Source organism: Manis pentadactyla, chromosome 15 (assembly GCF_030020395.1).
Source record: "Manis pentadactyla isolate mManPen7 chromosome 15, mManPen7.hap1, whole genome shotgun sequence".
NCBI classification, from domain to species: domain Eukaryota; kingdom Metazoa; phylum Chordata; class Mammalia; order Pholidota; family Manidae; genus Manis; species Manis pentadactyla.
Window position 1 is genome coordinate 10726096 of NC_080033.1, and position 15185 is coordinate 10741280.

Here is a 15185-nt window from a genome sequence, read left to right on the forward strand (position 1 = left end):
TAATGGAATTAATAAATGAAGGTTATTCAGGTTAGCAGAGATCTGCATGAAGCTCTGAGGGAGTAAAAACAAACTGGGGACAAGGAAGGGACAGAACACGCTGGAGAGATTTCTAATGACTGAACCTGAGGAGACTCTTATGAGTGAAAGCTGTGCTGCTGTGTGATTCACTGGAGCCACCTGTGTTTTTTGTCCCTAATAATTAAGCCAGGAGATCTTTTATTCAGGAAAACATCTTTCCCAGAGGAAGATAGGCAGTTTCTTCCAAGCAGGTTGAAGCTGTGTCTTGTTGCTTCTACATAGACTCACTTTGGTAGCAGGTGTGCAAATGAATTTAGCTAATTCTCTAATCATTAGATCAAATATCTGTAGACTTAGAAATAGGCCTACTTGGACTTCCAGTTAGAGAATTTATCTTCCTTTTGCCTGGAAAGAAGACATTGTCTAGTGTAGTATCCACTATGAGGCAGCATGTTGATGTCTGACATATAATTTTTAATATAAATATAGAGCAAATTTTACAAATAATGCAGAATGGCCTTAGCCAGGCAAAATTAAATAATATAGAATAGCTGGATGAGGGAAAGGATATACAGTCTGTGTCAGGGTTAGAAAACCCTGAAAGAAGTACCTGAGTACAGAAAACTCCCAACTAACCATCTCTGAGGGGGTCTGTTAGACATAACATGAGATCAAATAACCAAACTGAATAAAACTTTTCTCTCTGGTGATGGGGGGTGTCTAGTAAACATAATGTTCCTCATGTAATTGTAGATTAATGATACCAAAATAAAAAAAAGAAACTTTTCTCTCAACAACCCCAGATAGTCCATCTGTGTAGAAAAAGGCTGGGTGAGAAGTACATTTGCCTTTCCACCTTTTTATTCTGACACATTGGGACTCATAGATCCCATGGGAGAAAACAAATTTCAGAGGCTGTCCAAGAAGCCTCGGGCCCAGTTTAATCCCCCCTGTGTTGTGACACCCTTGCACAGCCCTGCTTCACGAGCATCAGCACCAATGCAACTTTCTGGGTTGTAAGCAGTGCCAACAGCAGGAGTGACAGTGCTCCTTTCAGGGCTCTCCCGCTCCTCAAGGACCAAACACACCTTAGCAGAAGCCAAGGTTTCCTGAGAAAGTGAGTGGGGCAGACAGAGCCTGCACAGGTAGAAGCTTGGAATAGAATGTTGGCTGATGATTGGCCTGAGATGCCTAGAGACTGAGTTAGATCTATCTCTATCCATGAATGAGGGAAACTGCTTCTTATTTTCTGTTGGAGCCCCTGACGTAAAAGTCTTGTGGAGCTCCTGGCCAAGAAGCCTTGAGGGGTTGCAGTGACTTCTTTCACCTAAGAAGTTGGATTGGCTTACACAGCTAAGCTAAGTAAAAATAGCCCCCTTCACAAAAACAAGCAATTACAAAAATTAAAATGGCAGAAGTCTCAGAGAAAAGGGGAAAAAACCCAACACCCCAAATTGTACATTAACAATTATTTGAATAATCTCTGAAGGGGAGCCGTCTGATTCCTTTCTCAAATCCCAGCAGATTGTCTCTTTTAAGAGCTGACTATCCCCTAAAGCTGTAACCCCTTCCTCTGTGGGCATTTCTTTGAATAAAGCCCATAAAGCTATTAAAATGTACATGTATTTTTTTGCATTTTCCATTAGGAATTGCCTATGGACCTTGGCAAATAGTTTTCCTGATTGATTCTAGTGGGTTCTCTGAAGACATGCTTGCCAAAGGGCTTAGGAGGTATTCTAGCAAAGCAGCAAGGTGTTAAGGTCCTGGTCCTAGGGGTAGACAACCTTGACAGTGGATGAAGGTGTAGAATTTCCCAGTTCAGAATTGGTTATGCATTCGTTTTCCTGTGTATGGTGGGTTTACACTGGGCTTTGGAGAGATAGGAAAAGTTATGGCACATTCAAGTTAGACTCTAGTAGGACAGGACTGGGCTGGGAAGGAGTGAATGTGCTCTAAGTAGGTAAGTTTAAAACAAGTCTAGGTCAGGAAAGGGGGACGGGTAGGAAGTCTGGCATCTCTCTCCCAAGGTCTGCTTTGCCAAATTTCAATGACAAGGAAGTCTGGGTTTCTTAGGACTCCTGGAGGTACCTTTCATCAGCCGACACTGAAGGGAGAGGCTGTGACTAGGTGGCCTGCAGGTGTCCCCTAAAGGAGTAAAGGGGGCCAGGGAAGAGGCTTTGCCTAGGAATAGAGGGATCTCCTAGGGCTGGGGATGAGAAGCTTGGAATGAGTCAGCAGTATAGCGAGGAGGATAGGTTGCACTACTTCTTTTTACTTCTGAATAAACCGTTTCTTTGGCTTTTGGGGATAGGGTGGCTGAAGTTTCTTTCCTTGCTTCTTGGGCTCTGAAGTTCAGGGAAGAATATGCAATTTCATCAACCTGAAAGTCATGAGCAGCGGTTAGTTAAATCAGTGTCATAGGTCAGGCATTCACCCTTGTCCAGTGTGATTCAGCACATGCTGTCACCACTTTGAAACTTTTAGCTTTGGAGAAGGACTTTTATTACCCATTAGCTCTTCTTGCTAACATCCTGCTGAATGATCATTAGAAGAGATAGATTATGGTATTCATACAGTGGAATATGATGATACAGCAAGGAGAACGAACAAACTACAACACATTCAACAGTATGGATGAATCTCACAAAACAATTTTGATTGAAAGAAGCTAGATACATATAAGTATTTTTGTATATGTAAGAGCATAAACTGGCACGACTAAGCTAGAGCATTAGAAATCAGGATTGTGTTACTCTTTGGAAGGAAGTAACGAGCATTTTTGGGGGGGTAGGGATGATGTGTGTTTTTTTCTTGATTTGGGTGCTGCTTACAAGGATATGTTCAACTTGTGAAAATGTATACATTGTTAAAATGTGATTTAAGCACTCCAGTATATATGTGTACTCTATAGAAAAATTAAGGTGAGAAGAATTCTGTAAAATTATTGTAAGGTAAAGGCACAAAGGCTTCAGATCCATTAGAATGGAAATTATCCTTTGACAGTAAGAGGGTCAGATTGAACATAGAGGAGGGGATGATCTAGTCCCTTGTGCTGTGTGCTATACATTTGTTATCTCATTTAATTCCCCAACTGCTCTTTGAAGCAGGCAGCATTGCCATTTTACAGATGACAAAGCTGAGGCTTAAACAAGTTAAGTTACTTGCCCCAGGTCAGAGAGCTACTACGAGTCATAGCCAGGATTCAAACAGAGGATGGGGATAATTCCAAAGTCCACATTCTTGCAATGAGGTGGGCTCATGGGAGTAGCTAACCAATGCTTCTTTGTTGTTGCATTGAGGAACTTTGACCCAAACTTGATCTCACATTTGTGTCTGTAAGAATAACCCATTCTAGTATTAAGATTGGTACACATGGTGTGTGGAGGGGTCACAGAGAAGACAGTGTAGCACAGAGAAGACAAGTAGTGACTCTGCAGCATCTTACTACACTGATGGGCAGTGACTTCAATGGGGTATGAGGGGGACTTGATAATATGGGTGAATGTAGTAACCACAATGTTTTTCATGTGAAACCTTCATAAGAGTGTTTATCAATGATACCTTAATAATAATAATAATAAAGAATAACCCATTCTACATAGAGATATCTCCATGAGAAAATGAGCCAGTAAAACTGGCTCGACTTACCTTATTATGCAAGTTGTCAGAGTGGCCCTGACCTGGGGAAGCAAAAGGAGAGTTACTAATCCATGACAATTAATAGCTGACTTATAGCCTTAGTATGGTGGTGTTCCTAAACTGTGATTTCTAGCTGAAGGAGGTGGCAGGTGGTGGGAGGGTTGGGGGTGGAGGGGTGGCCTATGATTAGTTAAGGAATTTCTTCCTTCAGAGTCTGTGGTCCAGCCCCAGGGCATTAGTACCAGAGGATGGGCAGGAGTACAGCCTCAGTCCACTTCTGAAAATTTCATCCAGGTCCCAAGGCCTTGATTTTTGCCCAGAAGTGTTTCTCAGGAGCAGGCTCCAGTGGCAAGGAGGGGCATTGAGGCCCACAGCACCCAGAGCACCACAAGATAGGGAAAGTCTCACCAAAGGAGAATGCCCACGTCCATAACAGAGGCAGGAGGGGGAAGGAGTAAGGACGAGGAAATGGCTCCTGGGAACATGTCCTGCCTGGCCTAGGTGGAGTGAACTTCTCTCTTGGGGCTGTGTCTCGGAAATCTCTATGGTTAGGAAGAGTGTGAAGACCTATGCCAACTTAAGGTTGGGAAATAGAGGTCCCCTCTAAAAATTCAGAAGGTAGGGAGCAGTTTGGGAATCCAGGATTCCCTGCTAGGGCAGGGCACGTAGTAGAGCACACCAGGTCTCGCTGGGTGAGTAGCTTTACTTACTGTGGTTGGAGGCTGAGGGTTTGTGTTCTGTGAGATCACGCTGGTCACTTGTCCTAAATAAATATCAGACACTGTGACTGCTGTTCCCAAGCATAGGATCTTTGCTCCTTGAGTTAGGAAGGACACTTACAGCAGGTAATTCCTTGGGGCTCTTCACTGTTCATTTATGCCATGGTTGGTACAGCCTTTCCTCTTAGGGCCTCCTCTTCAATCTACCCACGATCCCTTCTAGTGTTCACCACTTTCCTGTTTGCTGAATGTTCACATTTCCGTCCGTTCTTTATCAATTACTGAGCCTACATCCACCCTGACATCTTTCTCCTTTTGTAAGTAGATGCTGGTTTTTTCCCTTACTTTATTTATTGCCCAAGAAGCCTTTGGTTTGTTCTGCTTTTTCTTAGGTTCTATTCCTGTCCTATCCCTCCCTCCTGTTGCTGTGGTTGATAGAGCACACAGCTTGCTTTCTCCTGCTCCTCCTTTCATTTCCTCATTTGTTTTCCTTCTTGGACCTTGGCTTCCCTGACTAGGAGTCAGAGGAACATAACTGGATCTGCCCTCTCTAATCAGATGGGGAAGGGAATCACCATGTCCAAGACAGAGTGGGATACAGGAAGCATGAAGAAGAGACCCACAGGATTTAGTGCCAAGAAGCAGGGGTTTAAGGAGGAGGAGCAGATCCAGGCCCAGAGACAGAGATAAAGTCTCCTTCCCTCTCCTAAGCATGGTAGTTAGCCTTGGAGAAAGTGGAACAAGAGGAAAGGCATCATACCCTCCAGTCTTTCTGATATACAGAAAGTACACCAGGGCTGCTATCAGAGCTACCCCAGCCAGGACTCCAATCACGATGCCGGCAATAGCCCCAGCAGAGAGGCCAGAACTTTGTTGTGTTGCATCATCTGTAATGAAAAAAAAAAGAGAAGAATGAATGAAGGTGACATTATTTTACAGTTGGGGTGCCCTGGGAAACAACTCTCCACTTGTTCCCTCAAAAAACAAATTTTCTCTGAGAAGGTCTGCTGGGAAGTGATTAGCTAACTGTATCCTTACAACCGTTTCCTCTCAGTGTATTTCTAGATTGGTGATCAGACTTTTCTGTTTCATTCTGGCCTTCCTGCATTCAGGCATTTTTGAAGGCTTTGGAAATGTGAAACAGGCTGATTGCTATTTTTTATATGTTATAGCTTCCCACCTTTTCATGGTTGCATCTTTTCTGTGTACCAGGTGTGGCAGCCGTGAATATGTGCTTCTCAGGTCTCTTGTGGGGATTTAACTGATAAAAGGCCTGGGATAGTGCATTCTGAATTCACCATCTCCTTTGCACAGAGACCACACTTCCCACAGGCTCCCAGAGGGATCTGAAATAAGCTCAATTCTGTGAGAAACAGTTTTCCTCTGATGAGTGACTTTAGCTCAAGGACTCCCCCTCAGCCTTGCAGACACTCTCTTAGGACTGCATCACAGTCCAAAACTTCCTTCCTTCTTTTTCTCCTTCACAGAGATTGGATCTGCACTGTAGTCTGAGGAATCTCCCAGGCACCTCTCAGTCCCATCCCACTTTCCCTCACAGGGATTGTTCCCAATAAATAAATAAATAAATAAACAAGTGAATGAATTAATGAATGAGTGAGTGAGTGAGTAGGTGAGTGAATGAATGAATATTTTCCCCAATAAATAAACAATCCCATTTTGCCTGTCATCTTAGGAAATGAAAATATACTAGGCTTGAAACTTTGCACTTAACTCCTTTTTCCCCCTTTCTCACATTCAGTTAGTAACCATGTCCCAGTGAGTTTTTGTGTAATGAATGCCTCCCCCAACATATAATAACTTTTCTTAGGTATTACTTAATACCATAAATTATGTCTGAATGGATCAAAGATGTAAATGTAAAAGCTAAAATTATAGAAAAACTCTTAGAAGAAACAGAATGAAAGCTTCATGACATTTGATTTGACAGTGTTTTCCTGGCTATGAAACCAAAGCACAGGCAACAAAAGAAAAAATGGATATAAACTGGACTTCACCAAAATTAAAAACTTTTGTGCATCAAGGACACTATCAACAAAGTGAAAATACAACTCACGGAGTGGGAGAAAATACTTGCAAATCATATATCTGATAAGGGATTAATATCCAGAATAAATAGAGAACTACAACTCAACAATAAAAAACCAAAAATAGGCAAGGGACTTGAATAGGCACATGAAAAGGTGCTCAGCCTCACTTACTGTTAGGGAAGTGCAAATCCAAACCACAATGAGATACCACTTCACACCCACGAGGATGGCTTTTATATTTTAAAACCCCTAGAAAACAACAAGTGTTGGCCAGGATGTGGAAAAATTGGAACTTCTGTGCATTGCTGGTGGGATTGTAAAATGGTGCAGCCACAGTGGGAAGTGGCATAGCGGTTCATCAAACAAATTGAACCAAGAATTACCATTTAATCCACTTCTAGGTGTACACCCAAAAGAATTGAAAGCAGGGATTTGACCAGATATATTTGTATGCCTATGTTCACAACAGCATTATTCACAGCAGCTAAAAGGAGGGAAAAACCCAAAAGTTCATGTTTAGATGAATGATAAACAAAATGTGATATGTACACACAAAGGAATATTTCTCAGCTTTAAAAAAAAGAATGGAATTCAGTTTTGCTACAACATGGATGCACCTTGAAGACAGTATGCTAAGTGAATTAAGCCAGACACAAAAGGACAAATAACATATGATTCCACTTATATGATATACCTAGAATAGTCAAATTCATAGAGAAATAAGTAGAATGGTGGTTACCAAGGGTTAAGGTAATGGATAGAGAGTTATTGTTTAATGGGTAGAGAGTTTAGTATGGTAAGGTGAAAAAATTCTGGAGATAAATAGTGGTGATGGTTGTACAACAATATGAATATACTAATACCACTCAACGGTACACTTAAAAATTGTATAAATGATAAGTCTTATGTATATTTCACCATCTGAGAAAGTAGTAACAGTAAAACAAAAAAGAATCTGTGTATGACCACATGGTAAATGCCAGATTTAGGATGAGAACTAAGCATATATGATTCAGAGGATGACCTCTTAACCATCTTAACATTCTATTTACTATAATGGTCTCTTGATTGATATCTGCCCACCGTGACTTCTACCTGTTTTGCACACCACTGATAGAGTAATCCTCCCAGGAAGACATAAGACAGGGCAAGGAGTCACATACATTTCACATCCAGCCTGATGGGGTCACTCCTGTTGACACTGACAGTGTTGGAGACCTCACAGTGATAATTCCCAGCATCCTCCCTCCTGACAGGGTCTATGGTGAGGGTCCTATTGTCCTGGAACAGCTTCATCCTTTCTGTGAGCTGCAGACTCTGGTTATTGAAGAACCACCGGATGGAGATTCCAGAATCATTGGTGACGCAGGTTAGATTCACGGTGTCCTCATGTTCTGTGACTGTGGTGTTTCTGACCCAGATGTAGGGCCTTGTCACCTGGTCTGTGGAGAAACAGAGGAGGTGACTGACTAGGATTGGGTCTCAGCCACTCACAGGGCCCCAGTGAGCTCTGCAAAGGTGCCGCACACAGTGGGCCTGACAGCTGCAGAGGACGAGTCTTTGTTTAGGCGATGATCTGTAAGGAGAGGGCTGGACCTCCTCCTCTCACCCTGGTCTGTCTGTACATCTCTGTAATATCAGCACCAAAAAAAAACTCTTCATAGCCCACATGGCCAGCAACCTCATCATCAGGTGGAATTTTTCACCCATTGGCTTTTGTGTGAGCGTTTCCTAGTGTTTTCTGTGACTTTAAGAAAGATCAGTCCCTCTCTAATATAGCACCTTTACATAGAAACGGAAGGCATTTCCTTCTTCTTAAGTACTTTGTTAGAGAATGAGAATGACCCAGCCAGTCTTCATGAATTTAGGACCTGGAAGTGTTCCAATCTAAAGTATTTCTCACTCTGAAGAGGACTTTAACTTCCTGGCCTATTGATTGAATATCACAGGAAATCTTAGAGAAGTTGTCAATTTTAGAAAAAGCTGGTATCCTTAGTCCTCTCCATAAATACATACTTTTGGCACTGCTTCTTCTGTCCCATGAAGTCTCCTATGCATCTACCTATTTTTCAAGTCTGCACTCTTCTCCTTTGGTATATCACATGTGCTGGTGTCCTATGTATAGAGCTGGTGACTTCACAGTCAGGACACAGCTCAGAGGAGTCTGCACTGAGGCTCGCTCTATTCCCATTTCCCTGCAGCCTGACCTGAGGGGGACTGTAGCACAATTGGTGGCACAATTTGGCCAGATTGAGGATAGGCCACCTTCCTACCTTCTTTCACACACACCTGTCCCCCAACAGATGGCATCAGAGTAGTCAGTCATAGGGTAAGCCAGAAGAGAAGGACCTTCTTCCTTCCCTCACTGTAAAGACAGCTCTACTACATGGGGCTTTCTGGGTCTGAGAGAACACTCTCTCCCCATTCCGGGTGGACCCAAGGTCTGCCAATAGAAATCAGAGACCTAGGGGAGGAAGGGTCTGCAGCAATTCCGTGGGAGGGTTCAGGAACAGACTGGAATTTTCATATGATGCAAGCAAGTGGGAAATAACTTTTTCCAGGATCTTTTCTGAAAGACAGACCTCCAGAGCAGAGCTTAGTGCGGATGCTCCAGGGAGCCACTTACCAGAGACTTTGATAGTCTTGACTGTTGTCCTGTTAACTTCAGTGCCAGAGTTATGGGCGATGCACGTATAGGATCCACTATCATTCGCAGTGATGTTGGGAGTAAAGAGCTCCTGTGTGGATTGCTTGGGCCTCCCATTGATAAGCCAAGAGTACTGTGCAGGCGGGTTAGAGACTGCGTGGCAGGAGAGACTGAGGTTTTCCCCTGTACGGTAATGGGATTGTGAAGGGGAAATGGTGGGGGTGTCCGGGCCATCTGGAGCAAACAGAATAAAGGCACATGTGATGTATCAGAGGGAAGGGGAAGCTCCTAGTCTGTATAGGGGCCACAGTGTCCCTCTGAGCTGGGTCACAGCCTTGTTTAGAAAGTCCCAACCATAACCCCCTGTGTTCACTGAGCCTGAGTCTGAGACATTACCCTGTCTCTCCAGGCACAGGTTGTTGACCCCGAGCCTCTCAGGACAGGAGCATCCCCTCACCTCCTAGTCTTAGGTCAAGGCTGCAGAAGTCATGGCCAGCCTGGGTGTCCAGGGGTCAGAGCCATGTCCTTGAACCTGAGAGGGACTGGTGTGGCCTAGCCTGAGACAGAGTGGATTTGGGCTGCAGCCTGGGGCAGGTGGGGACAGACGTTACTCACAGAGCACATTCAGGGTGAGCGGGTCACTGCGGCGGGCGCTCACTGGGTTCCGGGCTTCACACTCATAGGGTCCTGTGTCATTCCTCGTGACACCGAATACTGTGAGAGTCCTTTGGTCCTGGGACAGCTCCAGCCTGCTGCTGTTTGTGAGGTCCTGATTGTTTATTGACCACAGGTAGGTTGTGTTCTGAGTCTGAGGTTCACACGTTAACACTACAGGGTCCTTATTCTCCACGGGGTCGGACTCGTTGCTTTTTATGTAGGGTTTGGATAACTCCACTGTGCAGATAACAGAGAGAACATTGCCCTGTGTGGTGCCTTTGATAACTCCAAAGGCATATTCAATCAGTAGTGGCATCTTTCACCTTTCAGCCAACCTGAGTCCTTAAAACAATAAGGCAGGTCTGTGTATCTCGAGACAAATGCATGAGGATCTTGGTTCTCAGAAAACATAAGGTCTCCTGCTCATGTCTGGGAGAGAGCAGAGACTTTCTCAAGTCAAATAATCACCACACTCCAGTAGTGAAAAGACACAGGACTAGAGTTAAGAGACACCACCCTCTCCCCACCTCACCTGGTTTCTCACTGACCAGCGACTGTCTGACCAACCTCAGAATCCTCACCTGGAAAGAGTGGGTGCTGAGGCCTTTTCTACTACACAGGCCGACATTTGCCCAGCCTAGATGGGTTTTCCCCAAAGCCTTCCTTTCTGGGGTTATCCTAGAGATGGGTAATGATGGGCCTTCCTAAGGTTCTAAAACCTAGAGAAGACTGAACAGCATAGCTTGAAGTGGGTATTTGAGTAGAGATAATACATATGGAGAACAGAAGCAAGCCTGGAGGTCAGTTCAGGCAGGACTCAGGCTGCAGGGCCACTAAGTGGGGCAGTTCTGCCCAGGTGTTCCATGGTGACTGACAGGAGACAGCAACCCTATAAACGGTGAAGCACAATCAGGGCGAGAAATGATCCAGAGAAGAGTGAGGGGGACAGGCAGGAGATGGCACCGGGAGCAGAGCAGTGTGCTCTGCCTTGGTCTTTAAAGTCTCCTTTCCCACTGCAGAGGGCATTGAGGACCATGTTGGTCTTTCCTGAAATGCCTGTGGAAGTTTTCAAATGCAGAAGGGGTGACTGGAAGGAAGGGGCAGGCAGGCCCTCATGGACCATTTTCCTGTTCAGCACCTACGCGATAAAAATTTGAGGAGAAGTTAAATTGTTTAGATATGTAAAGATAGTTATTAATGCCCCAAAGGTCTAAGATCAGATTCTGGAGGATTCTCTCTCTAGAGAGCACTAAAGGTCACAGGCCAAGTTCTGCTTTCCATTCAGGATCCATCATGATCAAAGGAATATGCTAAAGTGTGTCTGAAATCCCAGACTCCCGGGGAGGGAGACATGTGAGTCCAGTTGGGGAGACAGAAGTGATCGGGGGGAGTCTAGTGCCTCAGCTCTATAAGGGGGAGTGACCCTGAAGCAGTACAGTGACCCTGGTAGTTATAAATTTAGAGAAGGGGTTCCTGTCAGCAGTCCCAGGACAGTCAGGCAGAGGCGGAGCAGGCCCTGCATGGGGCTGTGGCATGCTTGTTTTCTTATCTTTTGGACTCAGGGATCACAAGTAGAGTTTGATCAAATTTGTCTAAACTGGACAATGCCTGAACGAAAGGACAGTGGCTGGTGCGTCTCAGTCTGAGGGGATCTCTCCCTCTGGTAAAGGTGCCATCGTGAGGACACAGGTGTGTGATACAAGCAGTAACCAGATGGCACAGGGTCTGGCCAGCCCCAGCTGGGGGAGGTCTCGGAGCCACTGGGAGGTTGGGAGCCTCACCAGGAAGAGGGTGCGAGACAGAGGTTAAAGACGTGAAATGAGCCCATGAGGTTTAGGGGATTGAGGCCTGGCCTCTCCCTGTTTGACTCTCCATTTGAGTGGTGGGGAGAGTAGATCTCTGGGTCAGTCCCTGTCACATGACATGGTCCCCTTGCTGGCATCAGGGAGGAAGGAAGCCCTGGATGGGGCCACAGTGGAAGCTCATTCTCCTGGTGACCTGGGAAACTGGCCTGTGATGGAGCCTTGCAGGGGCTGCTGCTCCGACTGATTTCTGTGTCCTTTACCTGGGAAGGGCACCTGGCCATGGTGTCAGCCATCGGCGGGAGCATCTGACAAAGGCCTCAGCGGGAGGAAGCTGTGCAGAGCAGGGACGGTGCAGGCTCTGGTGACGGAGGAGGCAGATGAGGGACATGCAAGGAGCAGACAGAGCCAGAAGTGTCCAAGGCAGCAAGCAGTGGGGCTACAAGTGACTTCAAAGATCCCAGACACTTAGAGCCCATGGCTGCCACAGGGCAGGACCAGTGCAGCCCTGGAAACCCTCCCATCATCATCATGACACACGGCTCCCAGGGCCACCACCAGACAGGTGGTCGGAGGTTGGGACAGGGGCCTCAGCCCCTAGAGAGACTTGGAACGTTGGACCAGAACCTGCTAGGACTCTGCATCCAGGTCCCAGTCTCTGAACAGACTATGCTCCTGCACTCACCCTTCATTCTTTCCTCTCTCATCAAAGAGCAGCTGAGCTGTTCCACGATGGCCCTGTGCTGGTTGCAGGTGTACAGTGGGGAGGGGAAGGCAAAGCCCCTCCTTACACTCCAGTGGCAGTGCCCCCATCATACCAGAAAACAAGTGATTTCAAGTCCAGTGTAGGGAGGTGTGGACCTGCCTCTGAGGGGGAGGCCTGGGCATTCCTAGCACTGACCCTGATGGTTGGTGTGCATCATTTGATTCTAGATGAAACACACATTAATTTTCCATTTATTCTCAGTGCCCAGACCAGCCTCTCTTGCTCTGAGCTGGGGCCAAGAAGAAGGACCTGAACCAATGGCTGGTCTTGGGGTCACAGATGCCTAAAAGCCCCCCAGGAGAAAGGATGGGGTGTGGCTGCAGGCCGCCCATGATCCTGATCTGCCATTCATGTTATATATGATCCTGATTCTGTGACTGTATTTCCCTGTGCCTCAGTTTCCCCACTAAAGTAGGATAAGTGGTAAGTGGTCTCTGGCATGCCTTGAATTCATCTTAAATCATTCATAATTAGCTGACTTAGTGCTTGGTAGAGAGCTGTGCAAGTAAACGGCATCTGCTTTTCTTCACCTCCACGAGAGGGCTCCCTGGGCCTGATGCCTGGTGGACCAGGAGCTGCCAGGAGCACCTTCTCTCCTCTGTTCCTCCTTAGGGGTGCTGACCTTCTGGAGTCTCCTGAGTCCTCTAGGGCAGGTAGCTAATGGCCTGGACACCGTGTCCGTCTGTGCTGTCAGCTGTCTGCCCATCCCAGGTGAGGGACCAGGCTCTGTCCCACCCAGGTGAGGCTTTGGGGCTGAGCCCTGCCTGGTGACCAGCTCAGGAGCCTCAGTACTTGGGCATCAGGGAAATCCCTTCTCCCGGGCAGCCCTGCCCAGGAGGCCCAACCCGATCCTGGCACAGCCTCCGCAGAGTCACTAGAGTGGGAGACCTGGGACAGGTGTCCCGGCTGACCTGCTCTGTGAGGATCCCAGGAGCCCTCAGGCAGGCCGGGCCCTGCAGCGTCTTTCTGAGCAAGGGTCATGGTGACAGGGAGGGGCCAGGGGCTGACTGAGGCTGATGGCCCCATGCTGAGTCCCTCCCATCACACTGGACCTCCTCTCTGTCGGGAACGTGGCGGAGACTGGATCAGGGGAAGGTATTCTGATCTTACGAGGTTTCTCTCCACTGTGTGTGTCCTGCACTGAATGCTCCAGCCCTGGTCTGTCAGTTCTCTGTTTGTGAAGTAGAATTCACCCACCCAACACCCAGAGGTCAGAGAGGAATCACTCACAGTAGACACCAAGCTGGACAGCTGCTATTGTACTCAGAAGACTTCCGTGTAAGGCCTGCAGGGTGTAGTATCCTGTGTCCTCTTGGGTGACATTCTGGAACAACAGCGATCCATTGGGGTATATTGTCTCCCGGCCGCTGTATGCGATCCCTGGGGTAACTGCTTGTGTGTTTATTACATATGATACAATTGTAGAGTTGAAATTTACACGGTCCCCTTTGTACCAGACATAGCCTAGAAGACTCTCAGGAGGATTGTGAGCAAGCAGAAGAACATCCTGCCCTTGGACAGCATTGGGCGGCACCGACTCCACAGTGAGCTGGGCAGTTGTGGGCAGGTTCCAGGTTAAGAGTGAGACTAGGAGGGAAGAGGGAGAGATCCATCAATATGGAGACCTATTATTGGGATAGAAAGATGGGGCCCTGGTTCCTGAGCAGGTCTCTTCATCCCTCAGCCTTGGTATGTGTGTGTCTCCTGCTGGTCAAGGTCAGGAGCACAACCACCATGACTTCAGCCCCTCGGCCCCTCTGTTTGCAATGCTCTTCCCAGTGTCTGTCTGGTTCGGGCCCACACACTGAGGGCATCCTTCAGAGACACCTGGTCTGACCACCTCCTCTAAAGACCCTCTGTGTCCACTTTCTGACCGGCCCCTGCTCTGTTCCCTCCACGGTCTTGTCTGCCCCTGACAGCACATCCTAGATCTCCCTGCGTGTCTGCCTCCCTCCCCTAGAACGTGAGCCCCAGAAGGCAGGGCCTGCCTGATCTGCCTGCACCAGCGGTGTCCCAGCGGTGGAACAGGCTGCAAGTACCCAGGCAGCAATGAATCAATGTTCCCAGGTCCTTCGTGTCCCTCCTGGGGTTTGTCTGTCAAAATCTGAGGTTGGTGGAAAAGGGTAATATTTATTAGTCCTTGGTTATGTTTGTATTTTTATTTTATTGTCACCTCACATTGTTATTTTTCTTCTCAGTTTCCATAATTTAATACTCAGAGATGAATAACCTGTAAACCTCACAGCAGTTGAGATTTCCCTGCCTCTCACCACTTCCAGACCATGAACTTTCCTGCTGCTGAGCCACAGCCCCACTGTCCCCTGTTCCCCTGCCCTCTCCGCTCAGGTGCAGAGGGAAGCCGCTGCCCCTCTCGGAGCCCTGTCCGCCCCCGGAGACCCCAGCCGGTCTCTGTCTCCCATCCCGCCGCCCACTCCCCGGGAATCGTCCCCTCTCACCTGCCAGCAGGAGCCCCTGCCAGGGGACCAGCCCTCGGGGGGCAGGGGCTGAGGGGGGCGCCAGGGTGTCCACTGCCGGTCTGTGCCTGCCTCTGTGAGAAGAGCTTCTGCTCCGGAACCACTCGGACCACTGCCGTCCCAAAGTGTCAGCTCTGCCTTCCTTCCTTCTTCTGAACTGAGCTGCCTCTGGCACACGGAGGGCTTTGCGGGGTCATGTGGGCCAGGGCGTGGTCTTAGCCTTGGACTCTCCCTCTCCCCGCCCTCGGTCTGGCCTTCCCTGTAGTTCTCTTTCCTTCTGCCCAGGTACTGCTGAAGCCTCTTTCTTCTGCTGTGACTCTCCCACACAACACACACACACAGACACACACACGCCCGCACAAACACACATGCACCCTTGATGGATAAGCCCAAGCCTGTTTGGGGTCCTCTG

At 47.5% G+C, this 15185-nt stretch overlaps 1 protein-coding gene across 1 annotated transcript; it reads right to left on the minus strand.

Annotated features, from left to right (window-relative positions):
• Positions 1–474: 474 nt before the first annotated feature.
• Positions 475–14966, minus strand: LOC118918058 (carcinoembryonic antigen-related cell adhesion molecule 1; the record flags this gene model as incomplete). Its single annotated transcript, XM_036896477.2, has 9 exons — positions 475–2401; positions 3670–3701; positions 4371–4423; positions 5140–5266; positions 7591–7869; positions 9054–9308; positions 9690–9968; positions 13530–13886; positions 14756–14966. Coding segments are annotated over 9 exons (1773 nt in total), but the record flags the coding sequence as incomplete, so codon positions are not given.
• Positions 14967–15185: the final 219 nt, after the last annotated feature.